Below are 23,084 nucleotides of genomic sequence, written 5' to 3' on the forward strand. Positions count from 1 at the left end.
GATACTATGTAGGGAATACTCCCATTTATGTTATTAATGAAAAAGGGCAAGAGGTAGGGGGAAAAGGACTTTGCATATGAATTTCCCATTTCATGGGTTAAAAAAAATCCAACTCCAGTGGGTCAAGAACAGAGTAGGAAAAGGGGCAGGACCTAGCAGAATAAATACAGAAAAACATTTCAGTATGTATCCCTTCATACTATTCATTATTATATTAGCAACGTGGCAGTTGTGTCACCTGACAGAGTACAGAACTCCCTGAGGAGGCAATTCTGGTTGTGGCTATTTGGGCTACAGGATTTGGAGTTTCATGCTAAAACACAGAGTACAGCTAATCCATGGGAGCAAGAGCACTGGCTCCAACACACCAGGGCCAGGGAAGCAGGGACCACTCACAGCTCCCATCAGCCAAACAGGGGTACAGGCACTTACTCCGTAGTTACACTCTGCTTTAAATGTGGTGATCTATGTGTTTTATGACAAAGAATTATGTCCAAGATTTCACTAGGAAAACCAGTTTGAAAAGCTCGATGATAGTCACTTCCTAATGGAAGGATAGAGCCAACCCTTCACCATCATCCCATTCGGCAGCAAATGACCTCGTCAGAGGAAACAAATTTCCCTGATTTATAACAACTCCTACTGATCTGTACCCCAAATGTCCTTCCCTGTTTGGAGACCTCTCTCTTCTTATCTCCCAGTGAGGGACTTCGTGGTCAATCTAGGTACCTCTTGTAGACCCCTAAGCTCCAGTGTCCCCTAGCCTTGAGTTAAACACCCCACCACCACCCTGCCTCCTCACCATTTCAGCAACGTTCGTTCTTCCGCTCACCACAAGCTACACACACCCACCAATGAAACTGTGCTGCCAAGAAACCACCTCAAGAAGCCACACTTCAATAACCGTCACCTAGGGTTGCTCCTTGACACATCAGGACCCTCGCCAGCTGGCACCCCACTTACACTTCCATTCCTGCCCTCCATACCCCAGACTTCCCTCTTCAAAGTCTGCCTCTGAGCTGGGGAAGGTGGCCTGCAATGGCATGAGGTCAGTGGAAAGAATACCTAAGCCACAAAAAGGAAAGTCCTCATGACCACCAACAAACTGAAATGTGGTTCCACTGACTGGGCTAAGAGCTGGGACTGTCAGACAGACAGACAGACAGACAGACAGACAGACGAGAGAGAGAGAGAGATGCATGTGCCAAAAGATGGCTAGTCCTCACATAGCTCTTTTTCCTCTAAGCATTCTCTCTACAATGGCATTTACAAAGTAACAGAAGGTTATCTAGAACAATGCTCTTGATTCAACGTGACTTTTGGTGGAGTCCAAGCTGAAGTTAGCAATGAGCCTACTTTCCTTGCAATGAGCCTTTTTCCTCAAAAAAGTCTGCAAATACCTCAACATGACCAATCCCAGACTAGGTCCAAAAGTCTCCCCTAACAAACAGGGAGCTCAGTAAATGCTCAGGAACAAATCCACCCCAAGAGCCCTGCCCATCACAGATCAGCTCTGGAGAAGCAAATCCTTCATGGAAGCCCCAATTTAAGAATCAAGATGTTCTCTGTGGTGCTTAAGAAAAGCAACAGCTCAAACCACATACCTAGATTGAGATAACACACCTGAGGAATTTGAGGTTATTTCAGACATTCAAAACACACATATTAAAACCCCACCTGCAAGTGACTAAACTCCAATCACCACGTGACTAAGCTCTGCGCTCGAGTTCGCTGAGCAGGGAAGGCGATGAGGGAGCCCAGAGGACACTTACTGTGTGTGACGTGCTGGAGGAGAGTGCCGCATGTGCAGAGGAGAGGCTGCTCTGATGGCTGGAGAGGGAACTAGAAGACAAAACAGAGCACCACATGTCCACCACACTGAGTCAACCCACAGGAGAGGCCCACATGTCCAGGTGGGCCAGATATTAAGCTTGCCCCATCCCTCCAAGGGTAGCCCCACCTTCACATCCCTCATTCCTCATCACCTTGAGGACCAGAACAGGTTTTCTGATGTTTAGAAATGATCTAAAGGGTCATTCACCATGAGGATCTGGGACACCCTGGCCTGGGAAGGCTTCAGGGACAACCTCAGTCAACTAAAATCATTTGCGCTTTACACCGTAAAAAGTTAGAACAGGAGTGCACTAACACTGCCAGTCATGGAGACACCCATTTCAACTGTGTGCAAGGAAAGAAAGTTCCTATGTTCAACCCCACGTGACAGAGCCAGAGCCTGACTTCCCATCAAATCCAGAATTCAAATCAAACACTTTTATTCCTGGCTAACGAGGGAAAGAGGCATACTCCAAAGATATAGGATGAGAACCAAACAAAACCCACTCTCCTACACCCTATTCTAGTAATTGAATCTCTGAAGCCACAAGAGGAGCAAGTAAAAGACCTGCTCAGAAACCAAACATCATTCCCGGGGAACCTGGGTGGCTGAGTCGGTTGGGCATCTGACTTTAGCTCAGGTCATGATCTCACAGCCTGCAAGTTCGAGCGCCACGTCGGGCTCTGTGCCGATGGCTCAGAGTCTGGAGCCTGCTTTGGATTCTGTGTCTTGCCCTCTCTCTGCCCCCTCTCCTGCTTGAACGCATGCACATGCATGCTCTCTCTCTCTCTCAAAAATCAACATTTAAAAAATTTAAAAAACAAAAACAAACAAAAAACATCATTCTCAGTTCACATCACTGTGACTCGAGCCCAGAGTGGGAAAGGCCAGGCCAGGTTCAGGGCACACTCCTGAGAGGTGGAGGAAAAGTAGCAGCAGCAACACCCTAGCTCCACCATTCCCAGGGACCCCAGTGCTCCGTGACAGCAGGGGCATTACATGTTGTTACACAGCTGCTGATGCTTCTGAGATAGTGTCCAGCCAAAATGAATGAGCTAAGGCATTATTACAAAAGGCCAGGACATCATGCTAGAGGCAACAGGAGTTTTGTTCGTTGGAAGAGCTTTCTATAAGGGTTCGGGACTTCACGCCATTGTGCCTCTCACTGTGAGCTCATATTTTCCCCATACCTGCTAAGCTGAGAGAGGGGGCTGCTGGACAGGTCACCAGGCTGGGACATGGAGGGCAAAGTGGCAGTGTGCTGGGATGCAGAGGGTAGAAGCGTAGTGCAGGAAGTGGTGCTGGGCAGTGAGCCCACAGATGGGAGGGCAGAGGGAGGGTCCGTTGTCTTTGGAGCTGGAACGGATGAAGTAGCTGTAAGAAACATTATCGGTTTAGCTTCAGAACCATTTGTAAGTATGTACAATATGTTCAATATCTTGTGACAGGTCAGGGTCGGTTTGAGACACATACAAAGTTACATTCCCCAGGGAAAATGCCCAAGCATTTTCTGTCAGATATAACTAATAAAAATGACATGTGAAGGTAAGACGAACAGGATTTGGCAGAGAATAGGAAATGACAGCTTTATAATCATCAACTAGCCTGTGCCATGGATATACTTCTAACTAAAGGAACCTGACCCAGAGCTGCACCCACAAAGAGCAACAGGCTAGGAGGCAAATTTTTATGAAAAGGCTCAACAAAGGATGATGGTACAAATCTGGTAGGCAAGACCATCAAAAGGTTAGATTTTTGCTTGTATCAGGCTGACTTGTGAAAGCTCATAGCTAATTGAGGGCACATGGGGGTTGAGAGCCCAGGGTACATATACTGTGGAGAGTTACATATGCCTAAAATCCACTGTCCAACACCCACATTCACATGCATAGTGAACATTTCCGTAAACAAACAAACAAACAAACCAAACCCTCAGAGCACATAAAGGAGCTTATTAGGCTTCCAGAAGATCATAAATGTGATCCATCCTAGCTGTAGAAAGACTCAGTTTCAGTTCTATCCACACATACAACTCAGATATGTGCTTGGAAATAAAGCATCATTGTCTTTCCCAGTTAGGAAGGAAAAGCAATCTTGACCCATCTGCAGAACTCCCTGGGAGTCTGAGGGAAAACATGCTAGTCTCTCAAAAAGACAATTTGAAAACAAACACAGTAGCAACAGGGTCAACACAGAACATGACCCATACTTAAGAGTGGTCCTTACAATCTTGAGACTTGCTTTTGACTGACGGTCTATTCCAAACATGACACCTGTTACAAAAGCCAGATAAAAGCACCACAGATGTCCCTGACCCAAAACTCAGACCTTGTAAGTTACCTACGTAGATCGTAGGTCACATTATAACAAGTTCACAAGAAGCCTCAAAGAATGGCAGTGGAGAGACAGATGGAGATAAAAACCTGTCTAAAATGCATGCTATGTTTTCCAGACATTTCATATCTCATGATTTTAGTCATAATCTCTAAATAATAATTGGGCCGCCTGGCTGGCTCAGTTGGTAGAGTGTGCAACTCTTGATCTCAGGGTTGTGGGTACGAAGCCTCATCTCCAAATGATCTAGGACACCTTGATATGTTCTCAATCTCAAGCCTGCAGAGAGGAAACTTGCCACCAAGGTTTGTGAAATGAGAATGTCCTCTGACATCCCAAGTTCTCAGAGCTACCAATGTACCTCCAAACAGTTCCGGCAGCCCAGCAATATCAAAACCAACTCTGGGTAATCACATGTGTCATTTCAATTCCAACTGAGGCCCCCTCTTGGACTGAAAAAAATCCCATGTCCACATTCCAAAAATCCTAAATAAAAGGAAAGTCTTTCTGGCTTCTATAATGGATACCCATTTGTGTTACTGAAAAATGAATGAAAATCATCATAACCAATCACAGATAAGCCAAGAGCACCTAACAGGGATTTACCTGCAACCATCATCTCCAGGGAACACTGAACTTACTAGAATTAATAGAATCTTATCCCCATTTTTTCCCAAGTGTTTACAGAGAGCATCATTTTATCTCTCTTCCGCACAATAGTTCATCGAATCCAGAAGGCAAAGAGCATGCCTTTCCTGAACTAGCACACCAATTTCTGCTTTAAAAGTCCTTTACAGTATTGGAATGAGAGCCCTCTGACTACACCAGAACCTGTGCCTCTAAGCAAAGCATCTTTTAAATCCATGCTACACTCTACACTTGGGGTGTGGTCTGACTAGAACAGAATTATATGAGGCTATCAATTCCTTCTTGCTGTAGCTAACATTTCTCATAATACCATCAGCAACAATCTACTCACAGGAATCTCTAACTGAACTTGTAAACCCTACCAAAGAAATGATGCCAACAGATAAGAAGTAGCTATCAGAAAAATGCAAAAGGATTAGTTTTGCAGAATTAGTCACTAGCTTATTGTTTTCCCCATCATATTAGCAGCTATACTCTTTTTGTTTGATTTCCACCACACAAAATGAGAATAGTCAGCTTATATACTTACTGTCTATAGTCTGCTGACTTCGACAACCACCATGTCCATTCTATAAGGAAGAGAAAAGAAAGTAAGCATACCACAAAAATCAAATGATAACCTAGCTGACTTTCTATTGGGATTTAGTCAGAAATACATGAATCATAGATTGATCAAGAAATGATGTGGGGCACTGGGGTGGCTCAGTAGATTAAGCATCCAATTCTTAACTTCGGCTCAAGTCATGATCTCACAGTCCATGACAGTAAGCCTGCATCAGGCTCTACACTGCCTGCTTGGGATTCTCTCCCTCTCTCTCTGCTCCCCCCACCAAAATAAATAAAAAACATTACGGGGGGGGGGGGGGGGGGAGAAGATGGCTTGTTTTATTTTGCTTCTTAATAAAAGGAGAGGTAATTAACACATTCTTTAAAAATCCTAAGGAGCTGACATTTTTGAAAAACAGACTGGGTATTTAGGGAAGTAACAAGACAGACTCTAATCACAGGAAGCAAAGAAACTGTCCTAAAAATTATTAAGCAGTACAAAGAACTCGGGAACTTATACTGAAATCACCACATCTTTGTATCTCACATGGTCTCCTCAGTACCACTCAGGCAAAAAAAAAAGTTTCCAAATTAAATGGAAAATAGTTCTCAAATAAAATGAGATATTACTGTGAAACATGGCTTTTCTTAACTGGGTAGGGCAACAGCAGGTTAGCAGAGTGTGGTAGTACCAAAAAGAGTGGAATCTGGAAACAATTAGTTTGCATTAACCATAAGGCATTTCATTGGAAACTAGACACACAAAAGGAGGTATACTCACAAGGAAAATTTCCACAGATTGACCAAAGCATACAGTGAATGATAGTGGGGCCTACAAGGCCCAGACACTATCCCTAGATGGGAAAAGGAAGCTGACAGAGATTTCCTTCTTACAAATGTGAAAACTTAAACTAAAGAAAAAAGACAAGCCTTTAGATGTTGCTTCTGCATTTAACCCAAATCCTGTTGTGTTATTGATAATATGTTTTTTCCTTTTTTTTTTTAAACATTTTTTAAAGTTTATTTATTTTGAGAGAGAGACAGAAAGAGAGAAAGAGGGAACATGTGCACATGCATGGGGGAGGGGCAGAGACAGAAAGAGAGCAAGAAAATATCAAACAGACTCCACACTGCCAGCAGGGAGCTCGATGCAGGGCTCAAACCCAAGAATGGTGAGATCATGACCTGAGCTGAAAACAAGAGTTGGGTGTTCGACTGAGCCACCCAGATGTCCCTAACGTGTTTTTTCCTGAAAAAAATTTTTTGAGATTATTTACAAGAAATGTAGACAATAAAAGATTAGAACTTCAAGGAGGGGAAAAAATGAGTTAAAATATAAGACTGAGGTCAGGGAAAGGAAAATACAATACACCTTACCAGTATATATACAGATAGGTTAGAAAGCAATCAAAATTGTACTCTCTGCCTCTCTTAAACTAGAGTTCACTATGCACTAGGGGCACCTGGGTGGCTCAGTCAAGCATCCAACTCTTGATTTCAGCTCAGGTAAAGATCCCAGGGTCATGGGAACGAGGCCCACCCTGGGCTCCACGCTGAGCATGGAGCCTGCTTAAGATTCTCTTTCTCTTTCTGCCTCTCCCCCATTTATGCACGCTCTCTCTCTCTTAAAATAAATATTTTAAAAACATATATGCACTAAATTCATACACATGATACCAAGCATGTACCTCAAAACAGCACAAATGGTGACAAAGAAATGTTCTCAAAACCACACCATACAGAAAGAATAAAAAGGGGGAATAGAAAAGAACAGCCATCAGACCTTAGGAGTATTTTATTCCACCTTGAAAATCACGCATAGACAGTGGGGGCACCCGGGTGGCTCGGTGGGTTAAGCATCAGACTCTACTGATTTCAGCTCAGATGATGATCTCACAGTCATGAGATGGAGCCTTGTGTAAGGCTCCCACCAGGCGTGGAGACTAAGATTCTCTCTCTCCCTGAGGCCTTCCCCAACTAGTACTCTCTCCCTCTCTCAAAAAAACAATGGACAAACTGATTCAACACAGAAGCCACATTATTTGGGGTGGAGGTAATTCTAGGCAGAAGAATGGTGGGAATAAAAGTAAAGAAGTGCCAAATGGTCATGAGAGATCAGAAGTCTGCAGGGTCTTAGTTCAACTAGTCAAGCAAGGAATGAGGTGGGTAATGATCTGAGCAAGCAGCATACCAGGTGAAATTAGAGCTGGAATTCAGAAGTCGAGCAGACAATAGGGATTTAAGCTTAGACAACACAGAGTCTGATTTCTCTTTTGGAAATTATACCATTACTATACAAGGAAATGTTCAGCAATAAAGGGAATATTCTATATGCACATGTGCATGTTCCTCTATTATAGCCACTATAGATACTGAACATCTAAAATTTGGTTAGGGGGCACCTGGGTGGCTTAGTTGGTTAAGCATCTGACTCTTGGTTTTGGTTCAGGTCATGATCTCACTGTTTTGTGAGTTTGAGCCCCATGGCTGGCTCCGTGCTGACAGTGGGGAGCCTGCTTGAGATTCTCTGCTCCCTCTCTCTGCCCCTCCCCACTTGCACCCTCTCTCTCAAAATAAATAAGTAAACTTAAATAAACTTAAATAAATTAAACTAAACTAAAATTTGGTTGGTATGTCTGAGGAGCTAAAATTCTGTTTACTTAAATGAACTACTGCATGTGGCACGCCTGGGTGGCCCAGTCGGTTGTGTGTCTGGCTCTTGGTTTCGGTTCACGGTTTGTGGGTTAGAACCCCAAGTCAGACTCTGCACTGTGCAGGTGCAGACCCTGCTTAGGATTCTATCTCTGCCCCTCACTGACTCTCCCTTGTGCTCTCTCTCAAGATAAATACATAAATTTTAATAGATAAAATAGAATGAACTACTACATGTGGTTAGTTGTTACCATATTGGAAAATACAAGAATAAACCTCTTGTTAAAGATGATAGATCAGAGTATATGGCTTATAAAAAATATGTAAATCCAGTAAGACAAATACAGGTGAAAAAATGATAACAAAATTCTGTAGACTAGAAAGCATAGACAGAATGGGAACTGACTTAGTTCACATGGTAAAGCCAAATCCAAAGGTAGTGTTAGGCAAATCCAGAAAATAAGGCAACTAAATCAAAGAGCCATACCAAGCAACTCAGTATTTATCTGCACCAGATAACTTTGAAAGTGGGAGTGGAGGTACAGCTAAATGTAGGAGGATTTGTTTAAAGACTGCACAGACCAGATCCCTTCCCCTCTCTCTCCATTTGCACAGCAAGGTAACTGCCCCCTCCCACCTTCTCTCTCAGGCCCTAAACATCATCAAAAGGGTTAACACATGGCCAGATGTAGTGTTAACGAAAATGATTAACACAGACAAAACAAGTATTCTGACAACAGACTTCTCTTTCTGCTAGGCTCTTAAGACACTGACAAACAGACATAAGCCCTATAGGGAAGTGACAAGAAGAGTATCTGGAAAATCTAAACAAGCTCAACAGAACAGGCCAAAGGAGCTGACAAAGGAGGTGTCCACACGGGGGGTGTGTCCACCCGCCCCCACCCACCCCCCAAAGAAATGGCCTGCCCATGCTGTTCCACATCAAAGCCCACATTCCACTATCTACCCCACAAGCCAAAGCCCATAGTTAACCTTTTAGTGTCAAGTAGGCAGCCTGAAATCACCAGATATTTAAGGAAAACATCTAACATAAAAGAAGGAAAACAAAGAAAGGGAGGGAAAAAAATTCCTATGTTGAGATGTACAATATATCCTGAGAGTCTTAGAAGGAAACTTAAGAAAATGAACCCAAATTTCTGCTACGCCAATTCAACTATTTCCCTTATTTTCATGTTCTTGTCCACTCTTTGAAGTAGCTCTAGTAATGTTTGAACACCTTTGCTTTACAGGAAACTAAAATGTTACAAATAAGACTAGAGTACCCCCACCCTCACCCCATCCAAAATACTATGAACTTGGAATATATCCTTATGCTTTCTGTATACTAAGTCTCTGAGGTCCATTCACACATTCCTGTGCATGGGTACCTGAAAAGCAGATTTTACACCAGATGCCCACTATTAGAAAACTCAACAGACTACAAGAATTGTATTCAAAAGGTTAACTAATTTCTTAAAGAAAATGTCATCTAAAACCCTCATTTCCCAAACTAAACATGGACCTCTAAATAGGATTTTGTACAAGAAACTTGAAAGACCAATTACCGTGACGGTTCCTGGAGCTGACTCCGATGGACTCACAGAGCTTTGGTATGCAATTCTGTTATGCACAGAACTCTGGTCATAGGAGGAAGACGTTGTTACTGGACTAGTGGAGCTCAGCGATGAGCTGGTCAGACTGGAGGAGGTAATGACTGAAGTTGTATAGGTGGAGTTCTGTACTGCACTGGTCATCGGTAGAGAGGTATTCAAAGAATCACTAGAGAATAAACAGATTTTGACATAAATTTATTTCGTGTTACATGGTTTCATTGAGTAGAACTATTTCATCACTTTACTGTCATACTATAAACAAACATGTCTGTACCTACACATTTACACTACCACATTCTTTAACTGTATTAAAGATGCAAATTTAAAACACCCCTCCTTTCCAAATCAGACCCACCATTTTTTAAATGTTTATTTATTTTGAGAGGGGGCAGGGGGACAGAGAGAGGGGGAAAAAGAGAATCCCAAGCAGGCTTGGTGCTGTCAGAGCAGAGCCTGATGAGGGACTAAATCTCAAGAAATGTGAGATAGGGGCGCCTGGGTGGCGCAGTCGGTTAAGCGTCCGACTTCAGCCAGGTCACGATCTCGAGGTCCGTGAGTTTGAGCCCCGCGTCGGGCTCTGGGCTGATGGCTCAGAGCCTGGAGCCTGTTTCCGATTCTGTCTCCCTCTCTCTCTCTGCCCCTCCCCCGTTCATGTTCTGTCTCTCTCTGTCCCAAAAATAAATAAACGTTGAAAAAGAAAAAAAAAAAAAGAAATGTGAGATCATGACCTGAGCCGAAATCAAGAGCCAGATGCTCAACTAACTGAGCCACCCAGGCGCCGCAGACCCACCTAATTTAAATGACAGGCAGAAGGACATTTTAAAGAATCCTTAAGAATCTTTAAGGAATCCAGATGTCTGGGACCATTTGTAGAAAGAGAACCCAAACAAACATCAGGTTTTAGCACTAGAGAGCAGAAAAATTAATAAAATCTAAAATCAGGGATTCTCTACTTATAAAACAAATATTCAACTGAAGAAAAATAAGAGTTGGCAAAGATATACAAGAATTGCATCCCTCAAGGAGCCTGGGTGACTCAGTTGGTTAAGCATCCGACTATAGCTCAGGTCATGATCTCGCGACTGGCTGGTTCAAGCCACATGTCAGGTTCTGTGCTGACGACTCAGATTCTGTCTCCCTCTCTCTCTCTCTGTCCGTCCCCCATTCACTCTGTCTCTCAAAAATAAACATTGGGAAAAAAAATTTTTTTTAATATTGCATCCCTCATAGATTATTGGTAGGAACGTAAAATGCTACAGCCACATGAAAGAAGTTTGCTGGTTCTTCAAATAGGTAATATACGGGTTACCATATGACCTAGCAATTATTAGGTCTAAATCCAAAAGAACTAAAAGGAGACAAATCTGTAAATGAATGTCCATTGCAGCATGATTCCTAATAGCCGAAAAGTGGAAACAATCCAAATGTCCGTCAACTAATGAATGGATAGACAAAATGTGATATATCTGCATAATGAAATACTATTCAGAAATAAAATGCACACATGCTACAACATAAATGATCCTTGTTATATGAAGTATCTGGAATAGGCATTTCCGGAGACAGATGATTAGTTGCCAAAGGGAAAGGGGAGGGAGAAACTGGGAGTGACTGCTAACAGGCACAAGGTTCTTTTTAGGGTTATGGAAGAAAAGTTCTGCAATTAGGTACTAATAATGGCTGTACAAACCCAGCACCACATGGTGTACTGCCTCCAACAGGTGATCTCTTAGACTCCATTACTTTGCCAACAAAGGACTTAATCCGGAGAAGAAGTTGTGTACCTTAATGACTTTGAATACAAGCTGATGGGAATCTGGTTACTATTTTCACTGCTTGCAGCTGATCCAAATTCAGAGAGAGAAGGTTCTGATCCAAATTCCAAGGCGCCAAACTGAACGTTTAATCCTGTGACATCTGCTGAACCAGGCATTTCCACTGCAGAAGCTGGGATCTGAAAAAAGCAGAGCCATCAGGTCAGGAACAGAGATTCCAAGTCCCAGAGGCCTGTAATATAGCCAGTGAGTACTGGCTTCCCAAAGCACTACAGGCACACTTGAGGAACATGGGGTGAGAAGCCCAGTAGTAGGAAAAAGGAACAGAATATTGCAAAAAACAAAGACAAGAGAAAAAAGAGAAAAGAAAAATTAAAAGTTAACAGCAGAATGATCAATGCCACCAACTGCTTCTTATAGCAAAGGCTGAAGAAAGGGGGAGTTGGTGGTGGGTGAGCGGAGGAAGAGAGCGGGCCTCCTCTGAAAGCATTATCTGGTCAAAGAACCACTTATTCTCTATCTGTGGGACACAGCTAAATACACAAGACCAGCAAATTCTCTGAGCCAGGTCCAGTAATTTTGAATTAACAGTCTCTATCTCTAACAAAAAGCCATTCCCTCTAATATTAGCCCAGGCACTCAGAAATGGCCAATTCTCATAAAGCAGGAAGCTATGTGCATGAAAAACAAATACGATGTCACCTCTTCTGAGGCTTACTAACCCAGCCCTTGAGCTAAATGTTAAATTATATCCACTGCTGGGATTGTGACTTCTGGATGGAGAACACACCTTAGAAGCTGGGGGTATCCGCCGCTTCGGTAGTTTGACGTGTTTAGGCTGTGGCTGGTGGGCAGTCACAGCAATGTTTTCTACAGTCATGCTGGGAAGCTGCAGAAGTTTGTTCACAGTGGAGGTACTGTCCCTGGGTGTTGACTCTCGCAGTTTTACCTGGGAAGGAAAGGACTCCAACCCAGGAGGAGGAACAGCAACGGGCTGAGTGTGGTGCTGCTGTCGCTGGCTCAGTTGACTAAGAACCGGGGACGGTTCAGGTTGAGATTTGAAGTCTATTAAATATGTGAAGGGGGAGGGAAGGAAAGTAAGCAACAATCAATTATTTAGGCACACGAGCTTAGAGCTCCCTCTTCCACCATGACTGAGAAAGAAAGGTTGTAGTTATCACTGGTTTCTCCCAACAACCATCTAGCTGAATCCCCTAAGTGGGGGGTGTGTGATATATTATAGCTAGCATATGATAAAACAAAAGGATGACTGTATGGGCTTATAGATAAATTCTTATGCAGACAGGAGATGCAGTTTATGTTAAGTTATACTGGTTGAAAAGTGTATAAGAAAAGCAAGGAGTTGCTACACACACTGGCCTTTAGCTAATAGCGAATTATATTTTGTTGCTTTATGAATTTTGTAACTAAATTGTTAAAAATTATTTTCCAGTAACTAATATGTGATATCACAAAATCCAGAAAGCAAAAAAAAAGTGTATATGTTAACATAAATCACCCTTCCAACACTATCTGCAGATTCAGTCTACAAAGGCAGACACTGCACCCAGGTATATGAGTATCTTCAGAGACACTGTTTCAAAATACAAACGTATACAGACACACACACACATACATTATATACAGTTTCCTCACAAACCATTTAGTTTTCAGAAACTGTTCCACATTAATGTGTGAAGAGCTACTTCATTTTTGTGGCCACATAGTAATCCAGTGTACATAGGCATCAAGTTTTAAAACCAGTACTATATTAAAGGGCTTTTAGATTTCCCAACTCTTGCTATGAAAAACAATGCTGTAATGCACGGTTTTTTATGTAAGACATTTTGCTCAAGTGCAAGTATACCTGTAGAAGAGTTATTGGTTAAGAACAACTCTTAATTTTGACAAATACTTCAAGATTCTTTTCCTAATTTGAATAATGGAAAATAGCATAAAAGATGCAAATAAAAATAAGTTGGATGAAGCATCATTTCATACACTCCAATATACCTTGCCTATGAACTCTGACCATACCTTGTTGACCATTTTTTTTACTTTGTTGTTCATCTCCTTGATTTTTAGTTACTCTTTTTTTTTTTTTTAATGTTTAGAGACAGAGAGAGACAGAGCATGAGTGGGGAAGGGGCAGAGAGAGGGAGACACAGAATCTAAAGCAGGCTCCACGCTCTGAGCTATCAGCACAGAGCCCGACGCGGGGCTTGAACCCACAAACTGCGAGATCATGAGCTGAGCTGAAGACAGACGCTCAACCGACGGAGCCACCCAGGCGCCCCTTTAGTTACTCTTTTCTATAAGGAAGTTACCCTTTGTGTACATGATTTTCAAGTCATACACGATAGAAGTTGGTAATTTTTTTCAGCAAAGAACCAGGTAGTAAATATTTTAGGCTGTGAAGGCCATCTGTTAGCAACTACTCAACTCTCCCTCTATAGACTGCAAGTAGTGCTAAGACAACACATAATGGGCGCCTGGGTGGCTCAGCTGGTTAAGCATCAGAATCTTGATTTCGGTTCAGGTCACGGTATTGTGGTTCATGATTTCAAGCCCCACATCAGGCTTTGCACTGACAGCGTGAAGCCTGCTTTGAATTCTGTCTCCCCCTCTCTCTGTGCTCCCTTGCTCGTGTTTGCATGCGCGCTCTCTCTCTAAAATAAACATTAAAAAAAAAAACATAACGAGTGGTCATGGCTGTGTTCCAATAAAACCGTATTTGCAAAAAGAGGTGACAAATCTAGTTGAAGGTTTGCCAACCCATGACTTAATGTATTTCCATCTTAGATAAATCTATTTTTGGACTTTATATTAGAGGCATGTAGGAAAAAGACAGGATTTATAAGGAACATGGGAATAGCATGTGCAAATCTAAAAACCCTTATCACCCACTGCAGTGGGTCTGCAGAAGAAGATTAACACAGCACTATAGCTGCCATCAAAAATGCCACCTTGTTTAACTGGCTCTTGGCTAGTGTCTGGGAACATAGACTTTTGATATGTTCCAGGCAAAGGCTGCCAGCATTCTTAACAGTTAAAAGTGACTCTGTGCCTTTAATGTTTGTACAATGTGGTTTATAGCATACAGTTACTTTCCTTCTGGGAATGTGGACTTTTAGTATGTATTCGGCAGACGGTAAAAAACTTTGGGCAATGAGGCTCTAATGAATAGATACACCTCATTCTGAAGCCTGGTGGACATCACTTCAAACATGGGAGTGGTCTCAAGTACTTCCATTACAGAGAACTATTTCTTTGAGTAGAGAAATGTACTTCTATCTCTTTGAATAAATCCTAAACATAAACCTGCCCAGGAAACCAACCCTATGGTTAATACAATCCTCTGCTGTTCCTTAATGCAGTGTGGCATGTGTATGTTAATAGGAAACAGGTGTTTTAACATCACAAAGTCTACAGCAGTATAGATTAGAAATTATCAAACTTACACATGGTGCCTTTATGTTACAAACCACTGACAGTAAGCCTAGCACAAATCATGATAGATACATATGAATGTTAGAATGAGAAAGCAATCCATAGGGTGTGATTTAAAATGTTGTCCAGGGGTGCCTGGGTAGCGCTGTCTGTTAAGTGTCTGACTCTTGATCTCGGCTCAGGTCCATGATCTCAGAGTTCATGAGTTTGAGCCCCGCACTGACTCTGCACTTATGGCACAGAGCCTGCTTAGGATTCTGTCTCTCCTTCTCTCTGCCCCTCCCCTGCTTGTTGCTCGCTTGTGCTCTCTCTCTCAAAATAAATAAACATTAAAAAAAAATTTTTTTTAATGTTGTCCACATCCCTGACTCAGTCTCCACCCTACTGTAATACCGCTTAGAAAATTCTGTTTCGGCCTTTACTTACAAAGTGTTGTTTCCATATATTTGCATGGCTTTCCCATGCTTTTGCACATCTCTTCAAAGTATGTTCTAATATTACTTCTACCACTACTACTACTACTAACTAAATACAGATATTTACACAATACAAAGCTAACGGAATTAATTCAGAAATGCTATAGAAATTCTACTAAATAGTACCTCTGGATAAATTCCACATTAGCGTTACAAGTCAACACACTCTGCTAATGTTCAGCATGTCCTCACTAGGGGCAAACCACCACAGAACATGTGTACTTACCAAAATGACTAAGGACTGAGGACTGGGAAGTTGAGGACTTGAGGTCCCAAGAAGTAGTAGTTGTGGGGGGACTTGTACTATTCTGTTGTGAACTTGGGGTAGTGGTAAACTGGCCCAAACTTGGAGCTTTCAATTGGTCCAAAATCTGGGAGCTGGTGATGTTTGCCATTTTGGAAGGTGCAAGCTCTCCAAATCCTGAACCAAGGACGGATGACTTTAAAGAGAAAGAAAAAGAAAAACCTTCAGCAATACAAATTTCTATCCCAGAGTTAAAACATACCAAGTATTTTCACAAGGATTTTAAAATCTATAACCCAGAACATGGAATCAACAAGACTCACCTGAGCAAATACTACAGGAAAATATTACCAAAAAAGATCTGATTAAATCCAAGAATCAGTCCTGATTCTGATGAGAGGTTAAAGGAAGAGGACTATTTTCCCTGGATTTTAGGATAAAAGTGATGTCACAAGTTCACAAACAAAATAGTTTTCTAAAGAGAAATATCATGAATTAAATGATAAAGACAAGCTAGAGAAATAAAAATATAGTACTTTCTCAAAATATGGAACAATAATCACCTTTAAGTTTGGCCACAGAAAGGCTCAGCCATGTAATCCTACAATATTAAATGCAGTTTGCAGTACCTGTCTGAAAAGTTAATATTCTAAAATCAGACAATGATTTACACATGAAGTATCTGTGTACTGGACAGATACCCTGGACACTGCTGTGCTTATTTCGAGCTATTTTGATGACTAAGAACACCAAAAATGCTCCACAAGTATACAAAAGAAAATGTTACACCTCCCCCATCTATCCTGTCAGGTCACATACCAAGATCCAAAGAGAATGATGTATGTAAAAGACCACTTTATAACCACTTTCTAACACCATACACAAAAATAAACTCAAAGTGGGTTAAAGACCTAAATATGAGACCTGAAACCATAAAAATCCGAGAAGAGAACAAAAACAATAATTTCTTTGACATCAGCCATAGCAACATTTTTTAGATACATCTCCTAAGGCAAGGGAAACCAAGGCAAAAATAAACTACTGGGAAAATATCCAAGGAGAATGAAACCCTAGGACTAGTGAACACAACAGCAGATCAACTTCATTTTTACCTATCAAGATCATTCAGTTTCTGAAAAAGATAAGTTGTCAAAAAATAGCTTTTCAAGGGGTGTCTGTGTGGCTCAGTCTAACTCTTGATTTTGTCATGATCTCATGGTTTCTGCAAGCCCCTCATTGGGCTCTGCACTGACACACGGAGCCTGTTTGGGATTCTCTCCCCCCTCTCTGTGCCATCTATGCTCTGAGCGCTCGCTCTCAAGCCCCCCTCCAAGAAAAACCTTTCAAAACCATTTAAAAGTTCACAAATAGAAATGACTTGCATTCTCTTAAGAGATCAGATGTAGAAAGCTGAAATAATTGTTTCTGTTAACAATATCCAAAGGCATGGAGTATCCCAGTTGTTCTAAGGAAGACCAAATTCTCCAATTTGAGTAAAACATTTAAGTTGTAGGAGGTTATTGCACATTGCACAATCTACTAACATTATTTATCACTACTTTAGAATCCTTGCTATTTCATGCTGCCAAAACACCTGTCTTATGTGGCTACAAATCCAAAAACCCAGTTCAAGCCCACTTGTTCAGTAAAGGCTTCCAGAATGATGCTTTTGTTCTTCCTCTTTTCCTACCTAATTTCTATCCTGCATTAGCCAATACTATCAAATGCAGTTTCTGTGTGTTTTACAACATAATGAAATCACTGAGTCAAGGAATAGCACCTTGCTTCAGGTTAACATTTAGCACAGGACTTCTCAATTTCACCTACACTTCAATAGATGGGGGCTTTAAAAATGTGTATTGATACACAAGTATGCCTGCACTCACATATACACAAATACACACAAATGCCCAACTTGCAATCCCAAGATTCTGACTTATTTGGTTTGTGCAGACTCTGGCATTATTTTATTATCCTTACTACTGTTGTTATTTACTGAAGTTCCCCAGTGATTATGAAAGTACAGTAGGTTGAGCACCACTCCTCTAATATGCTAAACATTACTTGTTCCAGTTTCTCAAGGTATTGTTCATTACAAAAGGCAACACACCTGAAGGCACTGTTAAAAAAAAAACAAAAAACAACAAAACAAAAAACACATGTCCTAAAAAGAAAAAAACAAAATAATAAAACAAACAAAACTCATGTCCTACCTATGCTCTGAGTGGCCTAAGATTCCAGCAGTTCACATAGACATTACATCAGCAGACCAGTAGCAGATAGAAAGGCTTCGGAGGAATAAAGGACAGGGATGGTTCACCTCAAACCATGAGGGTACTGGGGCACCTGGCTTGCTCAGTTGGTGAAGCATACAGCTCTTGATCTTGGGGTTATAAATTCGAGCCCATATTGGGGATAGAGATTACTTAAAATAAAATCTTTATAAAAAAAAAAAAGAAAAACTTGAGACCCCCTCAAAATAGAGATAGCATCATGCCTTGGGCTGTCCCACTTCAAGCACTCACATTCTCTCGTAAACAATCATCAGTGGTACTAAAAATGCCAAATTCTCAACCCAGTTATACATGACATAACGTGGCTGTGCAGAGTAGAACACCACAATGAAAAGTTTACATATTAAATTCTCCATTTTATGAAGTGGCTCAGCAAATGATTTTTGAGTCAAGTAGGAGAGAAAGATTATTATCATATTTATAAATTCTGTTTCTCAACCATGGATTTCAGGTAAAACACAACAAAGAATGAACAAAAATAATTACCACTAGTGAAAGCTGTGGATCTATATTTGGAGGTGTTCCAACTGAGAATACCTCACTGCCAACTGAGCAGTACCTACAGTTAGGGCCTTCAGTTCACCATTATTCTGCACTACATTCTTTGGTTATCTTCATATCCTTCACTAACAGTTCCTGAAGTCCTTTCTGATAGGAGCTAAATTCTCATAGGAAGTTAGAGTCAGATATGCAAGTGGCAGATGACCCTTATTTTAAGGAAAACACATCCACATTAAAAGGGCTTCTGCTACAAAGTGATGTTTTAAGGAAAGATACACTAATTTTATGAATAACAATTAAAAATGCAAAAAATAAAAGCCTTCCTAGACTTAGAACTGTTTTAGCATGATTTTAGCAAGCCAATACTGACAAACATTTGTATTTTACTACACTGGAAAACAAATGAAAATTTTAATGTCTTAAGTACAGACTTTCAAAGAAAATACAAGAAAAAAATTACTAATAAGAAGGATGCCTCAGTGATTATGACTTAAAAGATTTCAACTAATCATAAAGAAGCATTTTTTAAAAATCATTGTCCAGGAAACTCAGAGTAGTTGAATTCCACATGGAATCATCAGATATGTGCTTGGAAAGTATCACATCATTGTTTTCTGGACTGAGATCATCTAAATATTTTTGTATTTAGAAAATAATTATCAGGCATGTGTCATTCTAGAATACATTTGTTCATGGGTACAGTCCTTCAAATCCCATACTAAAATAAAAGTGAGTTACCAGACTCTGAGGAGAATAGGAGTTGACAGCAGTGGAGCTGCCAGTCCCTGGTGCCATCTGATTGTTGTGCTGAGAATTTGTGAAGACAAGGGCTTGGCCAAAGCCCTGTTGTTGGGAAGTTTCAAAGGAGTTGACTTCTGAGGCTTGACTGGGAGGAACAGGCTTCTGGAGCAAGGCTACCAGATCAATGCTAAGCAGACAAAAAGCAAATGAGGAATGAGTCAAAAGCACATCTTACCAACAATGAATTTGAGAAGTGAATCAATATAAAGTAAATTCATGTTAAAAATAATCTAAGTGAGGTGATCTCAGGGTCATAAGTCAAGCCCCACGCTGAATGCAGAGATTATTTAAATAAATAAAGTTTTAAAAAGTTATAATTTAAGTGAGGAAAACTTTTGGAAACGGTAGTTTAAAGGAGCCAAAAGAACAGCATCAATGACCAAAAAAAAAAAAAAAAAAAAAAAAAAAAAAAGCATACGAAGCCACAGAGACTAAAGCAGGGCTTTGCAGAGAAGAGAAATGAAAAGGTACATTGAGATAGTTCCACAGAAATAGCACAATAACAACTCATTTGAAAACCTGGAGCAAATGAGTATTCTGAAGTTTGGCTCGTTTTCTTTAGAATACTTTGCCCCATTCATTACTTGGAACCAGTATCTCTTCAACTTGCCTCAAAGAGGGTGAATCTCTATTTTGAGGGATTGAGAACCACAGCCATAGTAGACAATCCAAACAGTCATAAATATTTCTAAGTTCTACGTTCTACGGTATAAGATATTTAAGCTTATATAAATCTCCAATAATTTTCTCTCTTAAACATTCAGGGGAAAACACAGTAACAAATCCTCTCTAGAACACTTGTAATGTCCCCAGAAAAGCAGATATTCCAACTTAAAACTTATGGCCTGAAAACCTAAAAGCCTGAGGAAGAAATGATCTTCAAGATATATACAACCTGACATGTGAGTGAACTAGCTACTAACTCCTCCACAGAAACTGCAAGGTGCTCAGAATTTACTAACAAGGTAATTTACTCCCTTAAACCATTTCAAAGGCCAGTTCCCACTCAGTTCTCCTGTCTGAAACGCTCACCATGCCAGTGAGGCAGATTCTGGGAGGTCAAATAATTCAAGGCCCACTACTATCTAATGAAGATCAAAGTTCCTAGGCCTGTATTCCTCTCCTTATGCACTACCCACACTTACTCTCCTATAACCAGGTTAAAGTACCAGACTAGTATTTTGGATCCCCAGGTGATGTTATACTTATGATATCCTAACTCCAAGGATATAAATACAGGGTAGTTATATTACATATAACCCATCTCAAAAGATACATTATCACACACACACACACACACACACACACACACACAATACAGCAAGTTCTATTCCAAAAAGTTGGTAAGATGTATTAATATAGTATAGCACTGTCTATTAACTAACCATTAAATAAGTATATTTCTTTTTTTTTTCTTTAAATTCCCTCCCGTGCCCAACTGTGACCTCTGAATCCATCCTTTCCTCTGCTTCAGTGAATAGAGAAGGGGCTTCATATATTTTTTAATGTTTATTTATTTTTAGGAGTGGCAGAGAGAGAGAGAGAGAGAGAGAGAGAGAGAGAGAGAGAATGAGAATCCCAAGCAGGCTCTGTACTGTCAGTGCAGATCCTGGACACAGAGATCAGTCTAACCAACTGTGAGGTCATGACCCAAGCCATTATCAAGTATCGGAGGTTTTTGTTGTTGTTGTTTTTCTTAAATAAAAATGATCCTGGGGCACCTGAGTGGCTGAGTCGGTTGAGCGTCCAACTCTTGTTTTCAGCTCAAGTCATGATCCCAAGGTCATAAGATTGAGCCCCATGTCAGGCTGCATGCTGATAGTGCAGAGAGCCTGCTTAGGAGTCTCTCTCTCCATCTCTTTCTGCCCCTTCCCGGCTTGCTCTCTCTCCTTCTAAAAATGAATAAACATTTGAAGAACAAGAAGAGAGGGGAGGGGGAGGAGGGCGGGGAAGAGGGGAAGAGGAGAAGGGAGAAGGGGAAAGGGGAGGAGAGGAGAGGAAAGAAATAGAAGAGCCCACATAAAATGAGAAATTTGTATTAGTATGAGAATGCCTAAATAAATGGTATTACACACAGAAAACCAAAGGTATTTTGTATTAAGTTTATCTGTCAAACAATATACTGCATTTACCAAAGTAAAAAAGAACCACCATAAATAGGCTTAATATAATCTCTATCACAAATGATAACAAATCACACACATAATTGCTATTTTAATTCATTAGTGGATACAACTAAGTAGATAATGATGTAGGCTATGTCAGTTCACAAGGAAGGTTAAGGATACAACAAATTCTCAGAAGAAAATAGTAAAAACAGGAAGAGATTCAAGAAAAGGAAAAAAACAGAAAGAGACCTGAGACCCAAAACAAATTTCTGGAGTAAGAAATTTAAATTATGCTTTGAATAACAAACGAAAGGGGACAAAAAGTGTTTACCTTTGCCCAGGTGTGACATGATTCTCTGCTGGAACAGCTGAGGCAGTGAAGACTTTTGTTTCAGAAAGCTGTATGGAAACGAATAAAAAAATACTTTGCTCTTATTTTACGTAACATAAAACCCAAAATGTATCCAATTTCTGACAATTTTGGGGCGCCTGGGTGGCTTGTCGGTTAAGCGTCTGACTTTGGCTCAGGTAATGATCTCACAGTTCTTGAGTTCAAGCTCCACGTCAGGCTCTGTGCTGACAGCTCAGAGCTGGTAGCCTGCTTTAGATTGTGTTTCCCTCTCTCTCTGCCCCACCCCCTCTCATAATGTCTCTGTGTCTCAAAAAAGTAAATAAAAATGATAAAAAAATTTTTTCATAAAATTTCTGACAATTTTTAGTCACCAGTACTCTCATTACACTTCACCCAAAAAGTGGTCTAAAACAGAGGAAATACACAAGTGATCATAACAATTTTGTTAGGGGGAAGGTAATTTTTAGACTGACAAACCGGAAAAAAGGACTTCACATGAGAGAAACAATGAAGTCAGACCAGGGTTCAAGTCGTAGTCACGCTATTCTATTTGACGTTATACAAAATGAAAACACCAGTAAAACCACCACAAATGCCAAAAGTTTGAAAGAGCAAAAAACTGATGTTTCTTCTCCCCCCCCCAAACAGATGGTTTTAGTATTTCATTTATTAGTAATCTGTATTTCTTTTTTATTAAGTCATAGGTTTCCTTGTTTTTATAAAAACAACTTTATTGGGGGTGTATCACATTCAATAAGCTGCAAATATTCAAAGCAAATAACTGGGTTTTGTCATATTTATATGCCCATGAAATCATCACAAAATCATGACAATGAACATATTACCCTAAAAGTTTGCTCCTGTCCCTATGTAATCAATCCCTCCCACCACTCACCTTAGTCCCCAGGAAACCACCAATGTGTTTTCTGTGACTACAGATTAGGGTTCTATTTTCTAGAATTTTAAAATATGCAATCTTGGGGCACCTGGATGGATCAGCCTATTGACCATCTGACTCTTGATCGCAGATCAGGTCATGATCTCACGGTTCGTGAGACCAAACCCCACATCAGGCTCTGTGTTGAAAGCATGGAGCCTGCTTGGGATTGTCTACCTCTCTCTGCCCTTCTCCCACTCTTGCTCTTACTCTCTCAAAATAAACAAACTTTAAAAATAAATAAGGGGTGCCTGGGTGGCTCAGTAGTTTAAGCATCTGACTTCTGCTCAGGTCATGATCTCACAGTTTTTGAGTTCAAGCCCTGAGTCCGGCTCTGTGCTGACAGCTGAGATTTGGATTCTGTCTCCTTCTCTCTCTGCACCTCCCCACTTGGGTTCTGTCTCTCAAAAATAAATTAAAATGTTAAATAAATAAATAAGCAAAACAATCTTTTTGTCTAACTTTTTTCATTGAACACAATTATTTTCAATTCACGCATATCGTTTAAATGCCATTTGA

At 40.7% G+C, this 23,084-nt stretch overlaps 1 protein-coding gene and 2 non-coding genes across 11 annotated transcripts in view; all 3 read right to left on the reverse strand.

Moving 5' to 3' along the window:
• The window catches only part of UBAP2 (ubiquitin associated protein 2), a 112,786-nt gene that overhangs the window by 9,129 nt on the left and 80,573 nt on the right, over positions 1 to 23,084 (reverse strand). For all 9 annotated transcript variants that reach the window (XM_043566236.1, XM_043566235.1, XM_043566241.1 and 6 more), the window contains 9 exons: positions 21,608 to 21,675; positions 19,106 to 19,295; positions 15,555 to 15,768; positions 12,193 to 12,467; positions 11,412 to 11,581; positions 9,580 to 9,793; positions 5,346 to 5,385; positions 3,025 to 3,208; positions 1,773 to 1,842 (listed from right to left, as the gene is read on the reverse strand). In XM_043566236.1, coding sequence (XP_043422171.1) covers positions 1,773 to 1,842; positions 3,025 to 3,208; positions 5,346 to 5,385; positions 9,580 to 9,793; positions 11,412 to 11,581; positions 12,193 to 12,467; positions 15,555 to 15,768; positions 19,106 to 19,295; positions 21,608 to 21,675 — 1,425 coding nt within the window. The remainder of the gene's footprint in view (positions 1 to 1,772; positions 1,843 to 3,024; positions 3,209 to 5,345; positions 5,386 to 9,579; positions 9,794 to 11,411; positions 11,582 to 12,192; positions 12,468 to 15,554; positions 15,769 to 19,105; positions 19,296 to 21,607; positions 21,676 to 23,084) is intronic.
• On the reverse strand, positions 3,827 to 3,909 carry LOC122475524. Its single transcript, XR_006295219.1, has one exon. It is a non-coding gene; the product is annotated as a small nucleolar RNA SNORD121A (small nucleolar RNA).
• LOC122475523 lies at positions 18,905 to 18,987 on the reverse strand. The gene has a single exon (XR_006295218.1). It is a non-coding gene; the product is annotated as a small nucleolar RNA SNORD121A (small nucleolar RNA).

This window comes from Prionailurus bengalensis, chromosome D4 (assembly GCF_016509475.1).
Source record: "Prionailurus bengalensis isolate Pbe53 chromosome D4, Fcat_Pben_1.1_paternal_pri, whole genome shotgun sequence".
Classification (NCBI taxonomy): Eukaryota; Metazoa; Chordata; class Mammalia; order Carnivora; family Felidae; genus Prionailurus; species Prionailurus bengalensis.